At 43.0% G+C, this 24,054-nt stretch overlaps 1 protein-coding gene across 12 annotated transcripts in view; it reads left to right on the top strand.

Annotated features, from left to right (window-relative positions):
- APBB2 (amyloid beta precursor protein binding family B member 2) overlaps nucleotides 1-24,054 on the top strand; it is a 369,643-nt gene that overhangs the window by 190,564 nt on the left and 155,025 nt on the right. For all 12 annotated transcript variants that reach the window (XM_032334144.1, XM_032334145.1, XM_032334149.1 and 9 more), the window contains one exon: nucleotides 426-1,241. In XM_032334144.1, coding sequence (XP_032190035.1) covers nucleotides 426-1,241 — 816 coding nt within the window. The remainder of the gene's footprint in view (nucleotides 1-425; nucleotides 1,242-24,054) is intronic.

The following is a 24,054-nucleotide window of genomic DNA, read 5'->3' as shown; positions in this document are numbered from 1 at the left end:
GAAAGCTGGAGCCCCAGCCGATTTTTGAGCAACTTTTTTGTTGCCCAAAGGAACTACAGAATAGAAATGTGATGTGAATGTTTAGAAAGGGGGTTATTTTCAAGGCTGTGAACAATGACCAGAAGAAAATGCTTTTATATGACTACAAAAGGGAGAGTCTAAATAAACTTTGGACCCTTAGAAGACCTTTTAGCTTTTCTAAAAATTGGCTTTTATGTACCCACATTAAGCCTTTTATTTGTTCCTATTTAATTTATGAGTGAGCAGGGAAAACAAAGAGGAAAATGGGTCAATTCTATAAGAATGTATACAACGGAAGCATTAACTCTTTCAGTTTTTTGTATAAAAATGTTGGCTCACCGTTTGCTAAGCGGTTCAGTTCAGTCATGTCAGACAGCTACTGACGAGTTTCTTTTTCTTTCCAGCTGACTCAGGTGTAGACCCTGTGGCTGTGTTTATGGCCAGCAGCGGAGCCACGGACATCACGAATCGCAACAGCCCGGCCACACCACCAAATACCCTTCATCTCCGTTCCTCCCACAATGAACTGTTGAATGCCGAGATAAAACACACCGAAACCAAGAACAGCACGCCCCCCAAATGCAGGAAAAAATATGCACTAACTAATATCCAGGTGGCGATGGGCCTCTCCGATCCGGCCGCACAGCCCCTGCTGGGAAATGGCTCCGCCAATATCAAGCTGGTGAAAAATGGGGAGAACCAGCTCCGGAAGGCCGCAGAACAAGGACAGCAGGACCCCAACAAAAACGTCAGCCCCACTGCAGTCATCAACATAACTTCTGAGAAGTTAGAGGGCAAAGAGCCCCACCCGCGTGATTCCTCAGGCTGTGAAATTTTACCCTCGCAACCCAGGAGAACCAAGAGCTTCCTCAATTACTATGCAGACCTGGAAACCTCAACCAGAGACCTAGAGCAGAGTGTGGGCAACCAGCACGGGGCTGTGGAAGAGAAGTCGCAGCCGGGCCAGGGCCCGGCCTCCACCATCATTGGGAATGGCGAGGCGCTGCCGCAGAAACCAAACAAGGCCCAGTTCAGCCCTGAAGATGGTCCGGCGGCCACAGTGTCCTCTAGCCCAGAGACCAAAAAGGATCATCCAAAAACGGGGGCCAAGACCGATTGTGCCCTACACCGGATCCAGAACCTGGCACCAAGTGATGAGGAGTCCAGCTGGACAACACTGTCCCAAGACAGTGCCTCCCCCAGTTCCCCGGATGAAACAGGTACCCACCCCTTGCTTCCCCTCCCCCCCGGTAAAGGGAGTAGACTCACAGTGGCACTTCCTTTTGGTGTGTTCTATTATGGATGGGGTTAATCTCTAGTCCGACCAAAAAAGAAAGCTCCCCATTTGGGGGCAGAGAACTGAAGCCTGTTGGGGTAAAATTAGGCAGCTTGTGTGGAAAATACTGTTACATTTCTCAGTTGTTTCTTTTTGGTTCCTACATTGGTTGCTTGTCCTGGTAAGCATTTTTGTGAAAAGAAATGTTTCCGTGGCGTTAAGTATAGTAGAATGTCACCTGTTTGGAAATGACACCACCAGTGTTTAGGTGAACTTCTTCCGTATGCTATCTAGAAATCCTGGGTTTTGTTAAGTGAAGTAAGAAGAGATACAGTTGCAGGGGACACATGTATCTTTATTAAAAGAACCAACTATTTTAAAGTTCTTGGAACGTATTTATGCTCACACTAATGAAAAGTTAGAAGTTTACAAAATTTAAATTTCTGCTCATTATAGATATTTCCCTTTGACCTTTACGGGGGAACATTTCATTAGCCTTGTTCATGTGATATTTGAAAGTAAGAAAGAGGCGTTTCTTCTCTTTAATATATTCAGAAGCTCAGGGTTTTAATGAGTCTAATAGAGACCAGACTTTCTTGACCTTTGTCTGTATCCGTAACATCTTTGGGTTTGTCGGAGGAGTCCCAGCTGGGACAGAAACGAACAGATTCTAACAGCCAGCTCCTTTCAGTTGCCTCTTTTCTCTGCTCCCCCAGTGTACTGCTGATAGATTAAAACACGCAGTATACTTTGTCGTATCTAAATTCAGCGTAAACAAGCGCTCACCAAGGCTTAGTTCTCTAACGTAACCCAGTAACCTGGCACCTACCCTGTAGGTTCCAAGGCTCTGTTCATGGGCTGTCGTTGTAACAGATCGTACTACCACGGAAGGAAAGAACATTTCTGCAACCTACAAGGCAGAGAAATGACAAGGACTCTAGATAAGGAAAAGAGAAGGAGAAAGTGAAGACATTGACTTTTTTTTTTTAAGTGTTTTTGAAGTGCCCTTTAAAATTGCGGTTCTTCAGATGATGGATTTCATCATCAGCCCGCCGTAGCCGGATATGGCAGTAGGGAGGTTGAGATGAGTCCATTTCGTCTCCTAAATGTCTAGAGCTGCACGCTGCTGGAAGCATAATTATGTTTAGTAATATTCCTGAGTTCATAGCTATTACCTTTTACGCACTGGGAAGTATCCTATCCTATCGCTGATGGACGCTGTCACCTACCAGTGTTGGATTCACATCAAGGACTCTTTGAGTGTCTCCCAGCCAAACTCCTCTGCTGTTTTCAGCAGCACCACCAGGACCTCCTCGTCTCCCTCCTGTCCTGACAGCCGTCCCATTGCTCTCCCAGGCATGGCGCTGGCCATTGTAGGCAAATTTCAAATTTCACCACATGCTATTAAATGTACAATAAAGTCTCCTCTGTTCCTCCCGCTAGCCCCTTTCCCCAGTGATGACCACTGTCGTCGTCTTCTATTTTTTTTTTTTAATTTCCTTTCAGAAAACATTTTAGGCCCTATACCCACATTTATAATAAATTTTAAGATTTACCCACATTTTATGATGATGCTATTTTTTAAGAAGTCCCTATCTTTTAGAGCTATATACTCATATATAATAATAGATATAATGTAATATAATATATACTAATATAAATAATATCATGTATGGGATTTTCTCCAAAATAACTGAGGTGGAGATAAAAAAAAGAAAAGAAACCAAACTGCCCCAAAGCTGATAATTATTAAAGATGGGTCCATAGGGTTAATTATTCTGTTCTCTCTAATTTTATATCTTTAAAATGCTCCACAATTAAAAGTTAAAACAAGAAAATATTACATCAGGGCGCCTGGGTGGCTCAGTGGATTAAGCTGCTGCCTTCGGCTCAGGTCATGATCTCAGGGTCCTGGGATCGAGTCCCGCATTGGGCTCTCTGATCAGCAGGGAGCCCGCTTCCCTCTCTCTCTCTCTGCCTGCCTCTCTGTCTACTGTGATCTTTCTCTGTCAAATAAATAAATAAAATCTTTAAAAAATAAAAAAAAATATTACATCAGATGGTTTTACAACTGGTTAGCTTTTTCCTCTTAAGGATGTGTTTTGTAGGGCAGCACGTACAAGGACATGCTGTTTCTCTACCTCAACAATAGCATGCTAGTCCACGCTTTTCAAGCCCTGTGTTTTATTTACTGATTCCCTCACTGCTGACTGTTTGCATTATTTCTGTCCCCGGCCCTTTTCTTGTTGAGTGTGGGCATCCATAAGGGCCTGTGGAGAGGCCGGAATTCAGGCTGAACGTGTGCACTCTGCTTGGTCCACTCTGAGTCTTTCTAGGACTCCGTCCTGGGGTCTCCTCTGCTCAGCACTCCTTCGCTCAGTGTCCTGGCATCACTTTCCGTTAGTTTCTCTGGTGCTTGGCCCATGATGTGAACTGAGCTAGAGCTTTCTCGAAGCAAGGAGACAATACGCTCATTCTCCTCTCTTAAAGTCAGTTATAAAGGCCTTCACATTTTAAAGGAAGATTGACAATATGGTGCTGTCCCTTCATAGGTGGCTAAGGATAGACATTTTGAATCAAATATGCCCAAAAGAATGTGTTAAATGTGACTCTAAAGCAGCCAGACTGAGTTTTTTAAAAACATGCTCAAGAACCAAACCTGTGGACATTTTTTTTTTTTTAAGATTTATTTATTTTAGAGAGAGTGAGAGAGAAAGCACATGGGTGGGGGGAAAGGAAGATGGAAAAGGAGAATCCCAAGCAGACTCCTCGCCAAACGTGGAGCTGGACATGGGGCTCGATCCCATGACCTGAGCTGAAATCAAGAGTCAGATGCTTAACCAACTGAGCCGCCCGGGTACCCCCAGACTTCTGCTGTGGTTCGCCATATGGTCACTTTGGGATCTCTGCACTTACTTCAGCATGCTCAAGGTCTCAAAATATTAGTATCAATAGTTCTGGGGAATTCTCTGGGAATTTCCTCATAGCCAGTTGTGAACTCCTACTGAAACGAAACCACTTTACTTCATGATCACACTTCCGAGTTTCCGGTAGTACCCACTCCATAAATTAGTGAGTAAAATAAAATCAACGAATTTCCAGCATTTGTGTTTCTTTTGATTTTGTCTGTCCAGTGAAATCTACCGTTAATGTTTACATTAATCACAAGCAGTTCAAATAAAATGGGTATGTTTCACTTAACGATGGTAGAGTCAGTGTTTATTATACGTTTCATGTAATACACATGTTTATATCTATAAAAAAACATAAGCACTAACTGTTGAAAGAAAAGAAATAAGGCAAATTTTTGTAAGATCCTGGTATGTATCGCCAGAACACCTAATACATGCATACCAGTCTGTATTGCTGAGTGTGTATATTTGCTTATCTGCTTTGTCTTAAGTAAATACTCATCACACACAGTGGCATGTGTTTTATGACCAAATCACCGCTCAGTTTTCTTTGGATTGCAGACTGTGCTTTGGGGAGCAGAGAAAAATAGAACAGACTCATTCTACCTTCGGGGCATCCTTTCCAAGTTAGACTGCTATCTATAAAATAAAATGCCCAGGCTAACCCAGAGATTGACTACTTTCTATTTCTCTTTCTTTCTGAATTGCCCCCTCCAGCATTTTGGTAGCTCCCCCCAACCCTCGCCCCAATCAATCATCTGTACAATATGTTGCCCCTCTTTTCCTCCTGTGTCGTCTGCCGTCTGAGAAAACAAGAGCCTGTTAGGAAAAAGAAAAACATCTGTGAAATCACTGAGTTTCATAGGGGTTTACCAGAGTTAAAAAAAAAAAAAAGCCTTGACCCCGATTCTAAAAGAAAGGGTCACATCCCGTTTTGGTGCTTAAAGGTGAGAGCTTGTGATCTGTTAGCATTTTGCTTGAAATACCGTTCCCTCCATGGGCCCAGGGGAGCACGGTGACTCAGAGAAGTATGAGTTGGTCAGATTGTATGTCTTCTCTCCGGTAGTCTCCTGCTGGTTTATGCTGGTTGCATGAAAACTTTTGAAAGATACAACATGTTGATGCTACCGGGCTACAGGTTTCAGTGCCTCGTTGGTACCAACCTGTAACTCAGGTTTAACTGGGGGCTTCATAGAATCAAAGATACAGAGTGTGAAACCGGGTGGATCTTGGGGACTAGCCACGCCAACATTAGGTTCAACATTAGGTTCACAAAGGCAGGATATACAGAGAGAAAACAAAATCTAGGTGATGTGGCTTTGGGCCTTAATGCTTCATGAACTTAATCGTTGAGAGCGTGGGTTCTAGAGTCAACTTCCTGAGTTCGAATCTCAGCTCGGTTAGAGGCAGGCAGTCCACAGAGCCTCTCATGTGTAATGTGGGTGTAATGATAGGGTCTGGCATAGATCAGCTGTGAGGAGTAAGTGAGAGCATTTTCAGAGGGCTCTTAGAACGGTGGCTGGCATATAGAACGAGTTTAATAAGTATTAGTGCTTCTTATAATTAGTGGTCACCATTATTGCTGCAGCAGTGGGATGGAAAAGCTTGCTTCTTCCTTAATGATGGGTTGCCTCTATTTTGGACTCTGATTTTAGTTAGGACCTTCTGCATCCTAAGAGTAGGGATCAGTCTGTCTTTACCTTTGTATTTGTGTTGTCAATGCCTGAAATACAGCAGGTGAACTTAGTCAATAAATGATTGACTGAATAAAACTGGAGGCCATCTACAAACGGCAGCCCTGATGTACTCAGTCAATCCTTTGATGTTCCAGTGCATTCAACGTCTGATTTTGATGTTGGGTTTGTATTTTATAACTTAATTGACATAATTGCCTCGTAATAGGTGAGACTGGAAAAAATGGTTACTAGGAAAGGTACAGTGAAATTCTGTGGACCTACTGTGTGTCCATGGAATCTTGTTCGTGCTACTTTCTCCTACTCAGGTGGCCATAGTGGAACTTGAACCAGTGTATTCAGAAACAGCATCCAGTGTTTTCCTGCCACACCATCGCCTTGAGACGTATATCTGTGACCTCCAGAGCCTGACTATGTGAGATTTAATCTTCAACTTGGTGTGTGTGGTAGTTACCTTGAGAGTTTGGAAAATGGAAAACTGTATTTTAGAGGATCTTTCTGTGCTTATAAACAATTGAGATCCTGCTCAAATGGCATCTCCTTTGTGAAACCTTTCAAGACCCTTGGAGTTATTGGACGTCCTCTCTCTGTATCCTAAAGAAATGTTTTCAGAATTCTTTTATCACGTTCACCTCAGCCTTACTTGAAACCATCCATTGAGGCATAGAGCTCCATGAAAGCGGGAGCCAAGTCATCATTATGTGTGGATACGAACCTCTTCGGAGAGTATGTAGTGCATAGTAAAAGGCTGTGTAAATGTTACCTCGTTGCTAGTTGGGTGGCTGGAGCTGGATGAGAAACATGCATGGTCTCTGAGGGTTGCTCTGTCAAGCCACTCCTTGACTTCTTTCTGCAGAAACAGAAAAAGTAAGCGCGGGTTGTAAACCACAATTGTGAAGAGCACTGGATAAGACGATTTCTATTCCAGGCTCCTAGGAGCAATGGAGAATGGGGGCTGGTCGTTCAGTCCACCACAAACAGTCCTCATATTTGAGTTTATAGGTCTGCAAGTCAGAAAGGCCAGTGCCAAGGAAAAGGACCGTTTCGATTACATTGGCATTTACACTTCACCTTGGCGTTGCAAATTGATCCGTGTTGCTTGAGAGTTGACTCCTTTGATGTTATGCGTTGATTGGTTTCCAGTACCAAGGCCAGCAAAGTGGACCTCTTCAGCAAGCTGGCTAGTTGGTGAGGGAAAAAGCCAAGGCACAAACCTAATTATGTTGACATAATTGGCAGCTCTTCTTGTTTCTGGCTTTGGCTAACTAAAGAGTGCTAGAACGTTGCATAAGTTTATACTATTAACTCTTCCAGAAACTTCATTTAAATGTTCATTCTTTGTCAGTTGTTTTCTGGTAATTTCAACTACAAATGATTTTTAAATTGCTTTTCAGAAGCTCTGATCCCTTAAAAAAATAATTCCAGTATATAGGAAAGGCCTCATTTTCAGCTGGTTTGCCCTGCTGAATTAATTTTAATCTCTTAAATACCCTTTGGTGATTCACTAGCCTTCCTGTCTTGTCTTCTCAGCTGAGTTCCATGATGTGACAGGAGGAATTCAGGAAGACAGATGTGAGATGTTTCCAGAATAGCTCGGACACACTGTGTTCTGGGGTAGAGGATATGATTTCCAAATTAGATTTTCATACCCTGGGGGTAAGAGATGTAAAAATAATTCTTATCTCACCTCATGAACTTAGGGAAGAAAATGATTTTGCTCAATTAAGTGTTTTGGAAAGTTCTAGACCAAAAAAAAAAAAAAAGGATTCCCTTAAATCTTCACAATGGTTCTTGGTTGCTCTTTTAAGTATATATTGGGTGGTTCAGTGGGTTAAAGCCTCTGCCTTCGGCTTAGGTCATGATCCCAGGGTTCTGGGATCAAGCCCCACATCAGGCTCTCTGCTCAGTGGGGAGCCCGCTTCCTCCTCTCTCTCTCTCTCTCTGCCTGCCTCTCTGCCTGCTTGTGATCTTTGTCAAATAAATAAATAAAACATTTAAAAAAAAAGTAAAGTATTATGCTTTAGGAAACAAAAAGGTAAATGCAATGAAATGAATGGTAGCAAAAGTCTAACAGTGTGATAGTGAGCACAAGGTAACAGATCCATTCTAATGGACCCGGAAGGGACTCTGAGGGGCCAAAGGGCTGTGGGACAGAGGATGCTCAGAGGAGGGTACTTCAGTTGATAGGGATGTGGACAGTCAGGTACTTGGTTACTTGTGCTGGGGACTAAATAGACATCAGATGGAGAGCCGAGGAAGCCATTGCCCCTAGAGGTGTCAAAAAGTAAAGAATCTCTTTTTTTCTTCTTTGCTTTTCAATTGATTACCAAAGAAGTTTAATTTGTATTCCCCCCACTCCCACACTCTTTTCTCTGCTTTATTGGCATTTTGAAAATAAAAACTGGGGCACCTGGGTGGTGTGGTCAGTTAAGCATCCGATGTTGGTTTCAGCCCAGGTTGTGATCGAGCACCACGTCAGGCTCCACGCTCAGCGTGGAGTCTGTTTGAGATTTCCTCTCCCTCTCCCTCTGTCCCTCCTGCTCATGCTCTCTATCAAATAAATAAATCTTAAAAAAAAGAAAGAAAAGGAAAGAAAAATTTTGTTTTCTAGTTTTGGTTAAGTTTCTGGGAAAGAGTTGTGTGAGCAGAGTGGTGACTTAGAAAGAGAAGGGGTGGCATGGTGTCCTGTAGTTGTCTTGACTGAAGTGCTCCCCGAAGTGCCAGTAGATCCTCTCCTGCCCTCGATGGAGGGCATGTAGCTGCTGGGACTGTGACCCAGTGAGCCCACAGAGACAAAAGGACGACTGGCAACTTGAAGAATTGTTGTCAGATTTCATCACGAGCTGTCTGCCCAAATTCATTATCCTCACAGAAAAATCTGAAATTAATAAATACATAGAGAGATATGTATACTCCTGCTCTGTGTGTCAGTGGACTCAGCCACCATATTCACATGAAATGATTATGGCAGAAGTAACTCATGTAATGTTGGTCTTGCCTGTTACAGCCGCATGCTGGGGGCATAGCCATTCCAGAGCCAGTCCCAGCCCTTCCACTAGAATTACCAAGTATGACATGAACTGTTAAGCAAAACGTGCTTGAAATTTTCCAAAATGTCTTTAGATGACTTCTCAGTGTTCTCCATCTATTAATCTGGTGAGAGGAGGAGAAACATTAGCTTTTCAAAAGCTAGAACATGAGTGGTTCATAAATTTTGTGCCTTGGGTCTGATGCAGGTAAGTACTCAGTTAGCTTTCATAAATGTGAAGGTAGTCAACAGCGGTCCTTATAATTTATATACTGCATTTCCCTGTTAAAAACCTTAGATGCCAGGGGTTACCTGGGTGGCTCAGTGGGTTAAGCCTCTGCCTTTGGCTCAGGTCATGATCTCAGGGTCCTGGGATCGAGCCCCGCATCAGGCTCCCTGCCAAGCAGAGAGCCTGCTTTCCCCCCTCTCTCTCTCTGCCTGCTTGTGATCCCTCTCTGTCAAATAAATAAATAAAATCTTTAAAAAACAACAAACAAAAAACCTTAGATGCCAAACAGTGAAATAAAAGCTTCATGTTCAAACACTTCATTGGAAAAATCAAATCTTTTGACCGTTAGAAAATCACACATCTTTGGGGCACCTGAGTGGCTCAGTCGGTTAAGCGTCTGATTCTTGATCTTAGCTCAAGTCTTCATCTCAGGGTCCTTGGTTCAAGCCCCATGTTGGACTCTACACTGGGCATGGAGCCTACTTTAAAAAAAAATCATACATGGTCAGCGTTCCATGTGGAATGGTCAGAAAGTAAGAGAACAGGATAACTCCAACTCCAAAATATTCCTCTTGGTACCTAAGAGGGGAGGTGGTGTTTACTGTGTGTGAACTTTCGTTGTTTTTTTTTTCTTTTTGTTTAGCTTTCCATAGATTTCCTCTTGAATATGATCAAATTTAATCCTCAAAAGGACTCTTGCTCAGTATCACGAGGAACATGGTTAGCTGAATATTTTTCTCCTTCAGTGTTATTTGAAGAAGTCTTCATATAAAACTGAATATACAACTGAAATACAGTAAAGGTAGATCTCCATCCTGTAAATGGCTTGTTTGGGAAACTGGTTTTTGTCTGTTGTTTTTTTGTTACCAGGACGCTTTTTTTCCATATAAATATTATATGTGAGGGATATACAAGGTCTACAAGATGGCTGGCCATGAGAACATATTTAATCTCTGTTAGGCATGGAAAGTAGTGTTAATAGAACCACAGAACTTTTTCATGAAATGTTCTAGAAGAAAATGTGCTCATAGCTCCATGTGCAGTTGTCAGAAAATGAGAGGGTGGTGAGGACCCCAACTCCAAATCGTTGGGAAAGGAACTGATTTCAGGTGCAGCTGGGGAAGTTCAAGGACTGGGGCGGGCAAGACACCTGGTGGTGGACGCCTGCAGGTGCACTGCTCCGTAACGGGCTGACTCCCCAGTTCTGCTTTGCTTTTCTGTCTCCTCCAGGTGTGTGTCCTGTCCGGGGAGCCGCTAACCAGCATTTCCTTTCATTCCTTGCTCGTTGTGGCAAGGGAGACATTCCATGACTTCCTTTCTTTACCCAGAGAAAGCATCAGCTTCTTTCAGGATTTCCAAGTGGCTTTCACCATTTTAGTTCTTGTCCTGTCCCTCTGCATCCTGATGACCATTCGTCTGTGTGCTATGGGATAAGAGCCCTGTGTCAGAGAACAGACTCCATGGATAGAACACCAGAGAGAAGCATTTTTAACTCGGTCTATTATCTCTCTAATGGAGTTCAGGACTATTGGATTGGTAAAATCTAGAGTAAAAATTAAATTATTTTAGTTTTAAATAAACATTTATTTTTAAGATACTCTTGGTAAGGTTGATAGGTCACCCTGACTCCACTCACATGGTTTCAGTCTGATGAATGCCTGCTGAGTTCCTCAGTGTGCAAGGGACTGAACTAGTGCTCTGGGTGAATCCCAGATTGAGATGTAATCTTTCCCTCTGAGAACTCACACACTTCTTCCTCAAGATTGTTTAAATCTCTTTACCCATCTCGTGGCATTTGTCCCTTCCTGGGTATTAGCGGCACTCATGCTGGCTTACACTCTCTTAACCTCTGAACCCCAGATGTCTTATCTCTAACGTGGAAGTAGTAATATAGTAGGTCCTACCTTATAAGATTGTTACATGAAGTCCTCAGCCCAGGGCTGGGCCCACAGAAAGAATGTTTTGAAATGTTAGCTACTGTTATTATTACCGATCTATCTTTGCTGTGAGGTGGAAAAGTTTCTTTGGGATATAGGCTGTTTTGCTAATCCCCAGAAACAAGTTCATACAATGGGTAAGCATGTTTCAGTGAATGATTATTATACAAAGTAAATTATTTTTAAGTTTTATTTGAATTCTAGTTAGTTCACATACCGTATAATATTAGTTGTCGGCATTTAATATAGTGATTCAACACTTTGTACAACATCCAGGGCTCATCACCCATGCCCTCCTTTTGAGCAGCTCAACAAATTAAAGGTACTAGATTCCTTCTAAGAAAGTCACAACAATTAGGGAGAGGCATAAATCCCCTGCTTCTCAAATGTGAACATACAGGAAAATCTCCTGGGAATCTTGTTGAAATGCAGATTCTTAGTGGGACTGGGGCCTGAGATTCTGCATTTCTTTTTAAGAAAATTTTTTAATTGTGGAGATTCTACGTTTGTTAGGGGTCTTTGCAAGTGATACTGATGCGGACTTCTGTGCTTGACCACAGCTGGAGTGGGAACACTGGATTGTAGGCTGCAGGAGGACGGGGACACCAGATAGATATTTGCCAAGTATGTAGAACAAAATAAGCATCATAAATGTCCAGATAAGGCGTTGCTTGACTGGGAGTAAAGGACAGAATTGAAAAATAAATGGGGTTTAGAGAAGTAAAGAAGTGGTGGGCACACAGGAAAAAAAAAAAGAGAGAGAGAGAGAAACGAAGAAAACAAAAGATTACTCTAAGGCATTGACCTCAAACTTTTTGGTCTTGGGGACCCCTTCAGGTCTTCAGGAATTATCAAGAGACCCAAAGATCTTTTTTTTTTTTTCCAATCAGTATTTGTTGTAATAAAAATTAAAATTGGAGATTATTTTGTGAAGTTATCCATTTTAAAAAGAGTAAGAAACTCAGTAATGTTAACAAAATAGGACATGTTTTGTGAAACAAGAACATGTTTTTCAAAGCCAACAACAATTTAGTGAGAAGAGTGAAATTGTTTTATTTGTTTGAAAATGTCCTTCGTGGCTTAATCAAAGGCAGCTGGATTCTCTTATCTGATTCTCCCTTTACTGTGTCTTCATAAATTGTTTTGGTTGAAGTAGATGAAGAGAATAGTGCCAGTCCCATAAAGACATGAAGGTGGAAAAGAGACAAGTATTTTAATAGCTTTTTCAGGGAATTGTGGATATTCTTTTTTGATGTTCCACCAGAACTAGGTAATTGAGAGTTTCTTAATGGTTAGTTTACACCACAGGATCTGAAGCCACAATAGTAAACTTTGTTGTATTAAAACCCATTGGCGTGTCAGACATTTTGAATGGCTGCTTCACCCGTACGTAGTTGTGTACCATCATGGACTTGTATATCTGGAAAATACTGGTTCAGTGAGTTTGAAGTTCTTCCAAATGTGGACATGTTTCATTATGCAGTAGGGAAACATTGCCTTTGTTAATCTCACCACCTATCTCCTCAGAAAAGTCAGTAATTATTGGGAAGCTGTCACGTTCTCAGTGGCAGGTACAAGTTTTCCCAAATTCTAATTTTTGCTTGAAAGCTTGCATTTTATCGTCGGCAACAAACACGGTCAGTTGTTTTCCTTGAAGTGACAGGCTTGCCTCGTTCATTTCTGGGAAAATGTCTGCCTCTACCTGAATTTGAATAGCTATGATTTATTTGTCAGCCAATCTTTTAAGAAGAAAGGATGCCCCCACGTGCCTTTTCCTTCAAACCATCATGCCTGCATCTACAGAAGGAGTACTTTATGCATGATTACATTAAAAAGGTGTACTCGAGGACTGAGGTTTAATGAAGTTAATCATTTTTTTACTGGTCCAACAAGGAATTCTTAGGAGAGATGGGAGTGTGTATACATAGTATTGGGGAGTACAGTGATTACTAGTGTATTTTGTGTCCTTATCTTGCCCTGTGCAGAAAAAGCCAGGAGTTTTAGCCATTATTTTTTTGTGTGCCCTATCAGTTAAGTGTTAACACAGTGGAAAAGGCTGTAAATTACAGCTTAGAATTATGGTAGTCCTTTCGACCTCAGAGACCCCCTGAAATGCTCTCTAGGAATTTTGCTGTCTGAGTGAGGATCCGTGCTTCCAAGCATTGTGGTTGGAGAGAAGAGGCCACGGGGGATAACTGTGAGAGGAGTCAGGTAGGTCGATGGAGGCCAGATTGGAGTGATGCTAATGCTTCTGCGCGAACTTGATTTTGTGAGTGACGGACAGTTATGGTTACAAGAGAAGAGTGTCATTAGTAAGTTGGAGTTTGAAGAAAATACATCTGACCTCGGTGCCTAGAGCACATGGCAGGGGCAAAGGAGGTAGGCTGTTCTGAGTGTCTCACAGCCGTTGGTTGGAGATGATTACGGTCAGAGGAGACTGTGGCTTTAAAAATAGCACAGATGGGGTGCCTGGGTGGCTCAGTGGGTTAAAGCTTCTGCCTTTGGCTCAGGTCCTGATCCCAGGGTCCTGGGATCAAGCCCTGCATCGTGCTCTCTGCTAAACAGGGAGCCTGCTCCACACCGCCCTCCCACCCCTGCCTGCCTTTCTGCCTACTTGTGATCTCTGTCAAATAAATAAATAAAATCTTAAAAAAATAATAAAAATAGTACATAGAGGAAAGGCATCTCTAGGATTTAGTGATGATGGGATATGGCTGGTGAGGGAGAGGGTTGAACCAAAGATGTGAGAGTTTCAGTGTGAAGACTAAGCACATGCTGGTCTTTAGAAATCATGAAGTTAGGAGGAGGAACTAGTTTTTGGAAGAGGAGGTTTTTGGTTTTAGATGGGGGAGTTTGAGATAATGGGGAACAGTCCGGGGGAACGGGGTGTTGTCCTAAAGATAGAATTGTGGCTTTCCTCCAACACCAAATTGTCTGCTGTGTCTGGGACTGTTATGTGAATTTCTGGTGCATCGTTGTTTTAAGCACGCTTCACTTTCCACGGGTGATGGGATAAGGATGGAGTGGGACCCTCGGTGGCTTACCCACGTGGGATAGTATTAGAGGATCACCGAAAAACACTTATGGCATAGTTATGGTGGTTTGAATCAGTCTGTCCTTTTTCTCTCATTTGAAATATTAAACTTGCATGGCATTTCTCGAATTTCTACTTATTTGCAGTAAAGTGAAAGGGCCACATTTAGAAAGACGGGCATATTCTTCTACTCACAAGCTGATGTTGACATTGACTTTCACTTACCTCTGCCACGTGCGATGGCCGACAGACTTTACCTGGTGACGTGCGTGACCTTAGCCTAGGGTGTCCCTGATAGAGTCCAAATTAGGCTTTAAAAGCAGATCTGCTTCTTAGAGATAGACTCATTCATCAAGTTCATGAGACTAAAATACTACAGACAGTATATCAGCTTATTAACTTGTAATGAGAATGATCATGGTCCCGGGTAATGGATTTGTTGACACGAGCCAGTGGGTGCACACTCTCAGGGCTAGTGTTTATTCCCAGCCACAGGTCATTATCACATGGCCCCGATTTGCCCTAAACTGCATGACTAGGGATTCCCTCCTCTGGACAGTCTCACAGGAAACCCAAGCTCACACAGGAGGGTGCTTAGAGAATGTGGTTCTACCAGAGGGGAGTCAGAAATCAAATGTCTGTTGTTTATTGTTTAAAGATTTTATGTATTTATTTGACACAGAGAGAGCACAGGCAGGGGAGTGGCAGGCAGAGGGAGAGGGAGAATCAGACTTTCCACTGAGCAGGAAGACCGATGCGGAGCTCCATCCCAGGACCCCGGGATCATGACCCGAGCTGAAGGCAGACACCAAACCGCCTGAGCCACCCAGGCACCCCAGAAGTCCAATATTTAAATGGCATCGGACTGGATAGCCTGATGCATCCTGTATTTTTCCCCTTGGGATGATGCTATCGGGAACCTAGAAGCCTTGAAGGACATTGGCCAAGATTCCCTCTTCTTTGGAATTTGAATCTACGGTTTGCTTTTTCAAAGCTACCTAGTTTTCTGCTTGACACGCTCTTTCTTAAGATAAAGTAATATTTTCTCTTGCATGAAAGATAAGTCATTGCTATCACTCTGATCTGTTTTACCTATGCAAACACTTTGGATGCTGAATGCCCGGGTTTACCACACCAAGCAATTCTCCAGTTCTCTACAGACATCAGCTGGACCTCAGTCCTGATCCTAACTATCCAGGGTTAGCGTGTATCCCAGAGGTTAAGGTCTGTGTGTTGTGAGACTGCCCCCCCTCCACTTCAGATGCCCATCACAAGTAGTGGGTCACCAGGTTCCCCAGAGTTCTGTCCAACTCGACTGCCCATCAGGAGTTTTCAGTACCCTCTCCTCAGGATGATAATTTACTTTTGTGGTTCATAGAACTCGGGAGAACACTTTATACTCACTGGCCTAATATAAATTCTATTATCAAGGATACAGATGGATGGATGAAGGCGGGGGATATAGTGCGAGATCCAAAAGAATCTTGAGTGTGGGAGTGTCTCCCCCATGGAGTCGACCCCTGTGTGTGTTCACCTGCCCTGAAATGCTCCAAACCATTTCATTTAGGGTTTTTATGGAGGGTCCATCACGTGGGCATGACTGAGGAAATCACTGGCTAATGGGGATTGAGTTTACAGCCTCTCTCGCTGAAGGACAAAACGGAGAGTTCCAACCCTCTGATTTCCCTCTCTGGCAACCAGCCGCATGCTGAAGCAGACTCTCGAGTCCCATCTAGACTATTCTTTACTGTAAACTCAGCTCTGGGGGATGGGGGTTTGTTGGGAGTAACAGAAGAAGATGCTCTCTGACCTACATCACTCAGTAAAATACAGAGGTTTTAGGACCTTTTCAAATATATATTTGAGACCAAATATATATTTTTTTATTCTATCACAAAAGGATAGTTACACCATGTTTGGGAGCTGTCTGACCTCCCCCTTGTCCCATTTCTGGGCTTTGAACCATCGGCTGACTCAGTTGTTGCTAGATAACTCCCAAGAACAAGTCTTACCTCCTTCGTTTTCAAGGAAAGTACGGTGTTCTTGTTAAAGTCCATAATGATCCGGCCAGGGTTTAACAGGAATTATAGTCATGATGAAAAACATGTGGAAAACATTCATTTTCTTTAAAAACCAAACAAAAGGAGTGCTTTGTTTTGGTTTTATTAGGGGCAAGAAGAGTTTTTCGTGATTCGAGGCTCCAGAAATTAAACCCCTGGGTGTCTTTTCTCTGGTTTCTGACCCCAAAATGAGATCTGTGGCATGAACTTTGAGGCAGCAAAAGATCAAATATTTGAAATCCCAGCTCTGTTGTTACTGAATGTTTTACCTGTGGCCGAGTCACTGACTATCATACGTTTTCCCCTCCGTGAAATGGGGCTAATGATAGTAGCTGCCTCATGGGGCGGTTGGGAGGCTGGAATGAAGGAAGGAATGGGGGGCACTCAGTATCGGGAGGGGCACGCAGCGAGGGATCCGCAGAGATTTGATTTTACAAGCATTTCCCAAGGGGAAATTAACTCTCCCACTAAAGGACAGGCACAGAAAGAGTAAGAGAGGGACTATGATTGTGTAAACAAAATACTTTCAGATAAGCGGCAGAATAGAATGTGTAGACACGGAGCCAAGAGAACAGAGACCTTGCAGATGGAAGGCTGCCCTGTTTTTCCATCCACCCCATGGAGATCGGTTAGTAGGTCAGATCAGCCTTAACTGAAAGGACGGAGAAGAGGAGGGTTGGTCCTCAGGGCTGCACAGTCCCCTGGGTCTGGACATCGGGAGTTCTGGGTTCTGCTCGTGGGACTCTGACCTGCGGGCCTCACGACAGGCTGACCTGCAGAGCCCCCAGACTTCAGGCAGCCACACCGCAGCCAGCACACTTTGCAGGTGGCCGATTCTTCTCTTCCCCACACCACACTTACGAGGCACCCCCGAATACCATCCAGGAATATATCTAAAATGCTGTTTAGGGGGCACCTGGGTGGCTCAGTGGGTTAAGCCGCTGCCTTCAGCTCAGGTCATGATCCCAGAGTTCTGGGATCGAGTCCCACATCGGGCTCTCTGCTCAGCAGGGAGCCTGCTTCCTCCTCTCTCTCTCTGCCTGCCTCTCTGCCTACATGTAATCTCTCTCTGTCAAATAAATAAATAAAATCTTTAAAAAAAAATAAAAAATAAAAAAAATAAAATGCTGTTTAGGGTGTCTGGGTGGCTCAGTAGGTTAAAGCCTCTGCCTTTGGCTCAGGTCATGATCTTAGGGTCTTGGGATCGAGCCCCTGCTCAGCAGGGAGCCTGCTTCCCTCCCCTGTCTGCCTGCCTCTCTGCCTACTTGTGATCTCTCTCTTTCTGTTAAATAAATAAAATCTTTTAAAAATAACTAACTAAATAAATAAATAAGTAAGTAAAATGCTGTTTAATGACATCAGAAAATGACTCTATAGCTGTTAAAGTAAGCTAAACCAGTCTGCTGCATTATCTATTTCCATTCTCAGCAAGTTCTGAGCCTTAACTCCAGAACATGTTAGCAAAGATGCTTTTCTCCTTAGTATTTTTAGCCTTAATGGACAATCTTCACTCAATATGAGTTTGGGTCGGGCGGGCAGAGAGAGAGCAAGAGACAGGATAAGATTGAGTGTCTTGATTGTAGAGGCTGTACATGGTAGGATTTGCAGCACTTTGTAGTTTCAGACCATTCTGAACATTCTCAGCGTCCTCAGCTAAAATACCCTTTGGTGTTCTGCAGATTTTAAGAGAAATCCAGAAAACCAAAGGATAAGCTGAATTAGGGGCATTTTCAAATTAAAAATTTTCAAATTAAAAAGTGTGTCAAAATCCCCTCACTTCAAGCTCAGGACCAAGAAGCAGGTGGAAATTGCTCTAGTTAGAACTCCGCCTGTGTGTGTGTGTGTGTGTGTGTGTGTGTGTGTGTGTGTGTTCTTTGCATATGTTTTCAAAATGTAAACAGAGTCACTTGGTATTTACCATATTTCATCTGAAGTATGTTGTATGTTATATTCTCAGTTTGAAGGATAGGATAGGTTAATGGCAGTAGGGGGTGTGAAAGTTTCAAAATGCGTGGCAGTCTTCCGATGGGCCTTTTATCAATACCAAGAAGCAAAATAAGAAATTTAACAACTGAAACCCAATCGAAAATGACCAGAAGCCTGTGTACCCAAGCAGACTAAACCTTCCGCCCTCCCCTCACTATTCTGGGTTCTCCCGGCTTCTCTTTTCCTCCACTTGCCTCCACAGAGCACACAAACCCAATTTAAACCTTCAGGAGCTGAATCCCAGAGTCTTTGCTTTTCTTGGCAGAGGCGGAAGAGAAGATGCCATATACAGTTTGGAGTAGCACGGTGAAACATAGTTTTAAAACGGTAGATCTAGTTTGGGATGAAATATATCAGTGTTTGATCTGTATTACTTTGCCCATATGGGTACACTTGGACCCACCACGAACTTCCTGCATGATGGTGAAGCGTTCCCCCAGGAGCTTGCCATAGTTCTGTCAAGAGCCTTCTGGAAGTCTGAAAGCTTTGGAATGGTAGGCTAATGAAATGCTAAGCCTTTTGCAGAGTTCTTTTCTTTTTTTTGGATAAAAAGTGCTTATGGCACGGGTGCTTTCACGAGCAATGCTCAGCCTCCGAATCTCGGCTAGCTTTTGGCGCTTTTGTAGGAAAGAACCCTATTTCTCAGGTTAGACACCTGCTACAGCTGGAACGTTCCCCGTGATGTTGGGCAACAAACAAGGCATAGTCTGTCAGTTTTAGGTTTAGTATTATTTTATGGAACAGTTTTTACAGTTGGATAAATACATGTGTGTTTACTGGATCGTGATGAGAAAATGTATTTCTTGCACACATTGCATTCCAGTACACAGTGGGAAAAGAGTGGTGTTTGGAGGCAGGCATGCCTAGGTTTCGAATTCACAATCTGCTTTAGTGCTCTGTGTCCTTGGGCAAGGTGCTAAGTAGCCTTAAGCCTCCATTTCATCATTTATCAAACGGGCTCCTATCCCCTTCCTCATAAGATTTGGGAGGTGATTGAATGAGCTAATAATATATGGAAAGTATGTGTGCCAAGATATGTGCAAAGTGTGTGGATATGTATGTATGTCAAGTCTGTTCTTGGCACGTGGCAGGAATCAATAACGAGTCTTTCTTTCCCTACTTTCATTTTATCTAGTTTCCTAAAAAAAAAAAATCAAGTGATTCTTGATGGTGGTTCCTTTGATTTGGTGTTAACATTGATCTAAATGACTAGTTCAGAGCCAGGAGAATGGAACTTGCACCAAAGTAGATTTTTTTTTTTTTTTGAATTTGGATTTCACAGGTTTTTTTTTTCTTTTCTTCTTTTTTTTTTTTTTAATTAACATTTAATGTATTATGTTTCGGGGTACAGGTCTGTGAATTGTCAGTCTTAAACAGTTCACAGTGCTCAGCACAGCACATACCCTCCCCCAGCCGTCCTGTCCCACCCTCCCACCTTCCCTCCAGCAACCCTTGGTTTGTTTCCGGAGACCAAAGTAGATTTTGTAGGTCCAGATCCAAGCGCCTCCTTGGCCAAATGAATGTGTTACTCCGGGCACATTGCCTGTGCATCACAGCGTCTCCTTCCTCTGTCCTCCCTTGTCCCAGTCCGTAAACGTTATTCTGTTCTGCGATGACCCGCGTTGCAAGTCTGCCTTCTGAGGTCGGCCTTGGGATCCACATTTCTTTCTAGCAAATGTAGTGTCGTGCGAACTCTTCCCATTCATTCTGCTCTTCGAGGAAACATCCTGGCCTTATATAGATTTGTTTATAAATCATACACATTTGCATCATACTAGTATATTCTGTGCATAGATACAACGTATAAACGTAGAAATAAATGGATAAGGGGCGCCTCGGTGACGTGGGGGTCGGATGAGAGTCCCAGCTCTTGGTTTTGGCTCAGGTAGTGACCTCAGGGTCGGGAGACTGAGACCCGCATTGGGCTCTGCGTTCAGGGCAGAGTCTGCTTGGGTCTCTCCCTCTCGCTCCTCCCTTACCGCACTTGCTCTCGTGCTCTTGTGCTCTCTCGCTCTCTCAAATTAATTAATTAATTATTTTTAAAAAGAAATAAATGGACAGAATAACAATAAAAGTGTAAGTAGAAGATACACTTTCTTCATATCCCACTGGACCATTTGTACTACTCCCATTTTTAAAAAAAATGTAAAATACACCCAACACACAAAAATACCACCTTGGCCATTTTTTTTTTAATTTAAAATTTAATTAGTTCACATAGTATAGTATTGGATTCAGACGTAGAATTTAGTGATTCATCACTGACCCATGGCCCAGTGCTCATCCCAACAAGTGCCCACTTTAGTGCCCATCACCCATTTAGCACACCCCCCCCACCTCCCCTCCGGCAACCCTCAGCTTGTTCTCATAGTTCAGAGTCTCTTATGGGGGCACCTGGGTGGTTCAGTTGTTAAGCGTCTGCCTTCAACTTAGGTCATGGTCCCAGGGTTCTGAGATCAAGTCCCGCATCGGGTTCCCTGCTCAGCAAGGGGGCCTGCTTCTCCCTCTCCCACTGCCCCTGCTTGTGTTCCCCTCTCTTGCTGTGTCTGTCTCTGTCAAATAAATAAATAAAATCTTAAACAACACAACAAAACAGAGTCTCTTATGGTTTGCCTCCTTCTCTGTGTTTATCTTATTTTATTTTTCCCTCCCTTCCGTGTTCATCTGTTTCTTAAATTCCACATATGAGTGAAATCATGATATTAATTTTTCTCTGACTTATTTCACTTGGCATAATACATAATACCTAGAGAGGTCCATCCATGTTGCAAATGGCGAGATTTCATTCTTTTTGATGGCTGAGTGATATTCTAATATATATATAGGAATATATATTTTGTATATTTTATATATAGGAAAATTATATATATGTATGTAGATATACTACATTTTCTTTATCTATTTCATTAGTCGATCGAGATTAGGGCTTCATCTATAATTTGGCTATTGCTGATAGTTTAGCCATTTTAAGGTGTACAATTCAGTTATATTAAGTACATTGAAATTGTTGTGTGACTATTACTACCACCCATTCTTAACATTCTTTTCATGTTGTAAAACTGAAACTCTTTAGGGATTAGACAGTAATGCCCCAATCTCCCTTCCCGACAGCCCCCGTTAACCACTATTTTCCCTTTGGTCTCTGACTTAGACTACTCTAGCTACCTCCTGTCAGTGGAATCATACAGCATGTATCTCCTTACACCGGGCTCTTTCACTTGGCATAATGTCCTCAAGGTTCATCCCTGTTGATGCACATGTCAGAATTTCCTTCCTCTCTAAGTCTGAATAATAAGCCAATGTGCGTGTGTGTGTGCCTCGTCTTGCTTGTCCATACATCTGTCGATGGATGCTTGGGTTACTTCAGTATTATACTGCTCCCTCTTTTAGGACTACTGGTGTAGCAGGTTGGGCCAAAGAACTGTGGTAGATAAGCATACGATGGGTCATAAGAAAAAAGGCAGCGTTGTCCTTGACTAAGGGTTCAAGCCTAGGGCTGTACATTATAATCTCCTAGAGCGCTTTAAAAGATGATCTACATTGAGGTATTCCGCCCACGGACACTGATCTGACTGGTCTGTGGTAAGAAGTATTTATGGGAGCCTGGGTGGCTCAGTGGGTTAAAGCCTCTGTCTTCGGCTCAGGTCATGATCCCAGGGTCCTGGGATAGAGCCCCGCATCATGCTCTCTGCTCAGCAGGGAGCCCGCTTTCCCCTCTCTCTCTGCCTGCCTCCCTGCCTACTTGGGATCTCTGACTGTCAAATAAATAAATAAAAGTCTTAAAAAAAAAAAGAATAAGTATTTAAAGCTTTGGTATCAGGGTTTTTTAAAGCTCTTCAGATGGTTCCTTTGTGCAGCCAAGGTTGAGAGTCATTGATGACCCTTTCGGAAATTCCCTCTTTCCCTTTGTAAACTGCCATTGACAATACTTGCTTTATGGGACTGATGATTGTCACCCTTTCTGGATCTCTACTGCGTGCTAAGCTCTCTGCAAGCAGGAGGAGTTAGTCTTTACCACCGTCCTGCAGAGTAGATGCTATCATTTTCTTCCTTTCTTTTTTTTAAAGAGGTAAGTTTGCTGAGGTTCAGCAAGCTGTTAAGACTCAAGTTACATAGCTTAGCAACCCAAAAGATCGGGGCTCACACCCAAGGTCTGACTCATTTCAGAGTCCATGTTCTTTTGTGTGGTCATTCTTTCTTTCTCTTTTTCCCTCTTTCCTCCCTCCTGGCCCCTCCCTCGCTTCCTTCCTTCTTTCCCGGCCCCTCCCCCTCCCCCTAAACTTTCCTTCTGCTCCCCTCCCCTCCACCCCCCTTCCCCTCCTTTCTCTCTCTTCCTTCCTTTTCCTGAAAAGGTGCATGAAAGTCTGATGGGCGGAGAACAACAAATGGGAAGGAATCTGTCTCCAGAGCACTAAATAAGGTTGGACCTCTTCTTTGATGACATGGTTTTAGCATTTTGTATGTGTTCTTTCATTTCCTCTTTTCTTTCCCACTTGAACAGACAGTCCACTGAAGATCCCTTTGAGGCCAGGGTTTGATCTTCATGAATACCCAGTGATTGTTATCTCTGTTGCCATTGGATTTAAGAGTCTGGTGGCGTGATGTTTAATCAGTGAATGTGGTGTCCTGTGACACCACCCCCTGGAGCACACACATTCCCCTTCGGATGCAGCTCTTAGGACACAGTGATCGCTCTAAAACTCGGCTGAACAGAGACCAAAACGCAGTAGGAGGTTTTCTGACAGTTGGTGTGATGCCTGTGCTTCTGTAAGTCACTGTGAATTGTTTATGACTGTAATTAGAGAAAAAATAAGCAAACAAGCAAATTAAGAAACCAAGTAAATGTATAGCTATTTTGAAAAACAAACACATTTAGGATAGCTTTGGGAAAAAAATGTACTTTCTAGTCTACTCAAGGGAAATTAAAAAAACTCTTGTGTTTTATTGATTTCCTCTAAGCTCATATGCACATTGTTTACGTAAAAGCTAAGCGATGAAAGAAAGGCAGTAATTTTTGGAAGCATGGCGTTCAGATGCAGAGATTTTTGGTTTTGTTTCCAGGAAGTGAACCCTATCTGCAGAGAAGTGTTCATCTCTGAAAAACATTCTTCATGTCCAGTCCGGCGTGCATTAGGGGACGATCGAGGGGAAAGAATCCTGTCTGAGCTGGGCTTGGCTCTCCTTTGGCCTCAGGCCCTTGAAATATACCAGGAGAGGCAAGGCATCATGGGGTAGCTGCCTCCTTTGAGAGTCCAAGCAAGTAGTAATGGTCACCCGACTCTTAATATTACACATTAATAAACGAGGTAGAAGAGTAGGCTGAGTTTTTCAGCCCTCTCTGTCTTTTCACTGAAAAATCCGCTTGCTTCTCACCCACTCTATGGACACTGAAAAGTCCAGAAAAGGACTTTGGCCAGCAGGAGAAAGCTCCTTCATATATTTAGCATTCATTACAGGAATATTAATTGCATATGTACCCTCTCCTAGCCCCTGGCATCTTACAACAAAAGGGTGGATTGTTGATAAGAATTAAACTTGAATCACGTGCATGCGAGTACAGTGTGTTTCGAAATTAGGGCTTTTGGTGCAAGGGCAATGGAAGTAACATATCTTGGGGCTGGTCCAATTGTGTAGCTCTTGGGATTGTGTGACTGGTATAATATAGCTTTGAAATTCTGGTGTCAGAAGTGGCTTTGAGTCATCCTTGGGGCACAGTCCCTTAGTCATGGTGACTTTGTTTCTTGCCCACTGCCTGAACAATTGTTCACATTCATCATCTCATTTAGCTCATAAAATATTCCTGTGGAATTATTCATGCCTTTCAGCCTTGGAAACTCAGGTTTGGAGAGACTGATTTTGTCTGATGGATGCTAATGT

This window comes from Mustela erminea, chromosome 2 (assembly GCF_009829155.1).
Source record: "Mustela erminea isolate mMusErm1 chromosome 2, mMusErm1.Pri, whole genome shotgun sequence".
Classification (NCBI taxonomy): Eukaryota; Metazoa; Chordata; class Mammalia; order Carnivora; family Mustelidae; genus Mustela; species Mustela erminea.
Note: the sequence above shows the minus strand (reverse complement) of the source record. Positions and strands in the feature narration are given on the sequence as shown.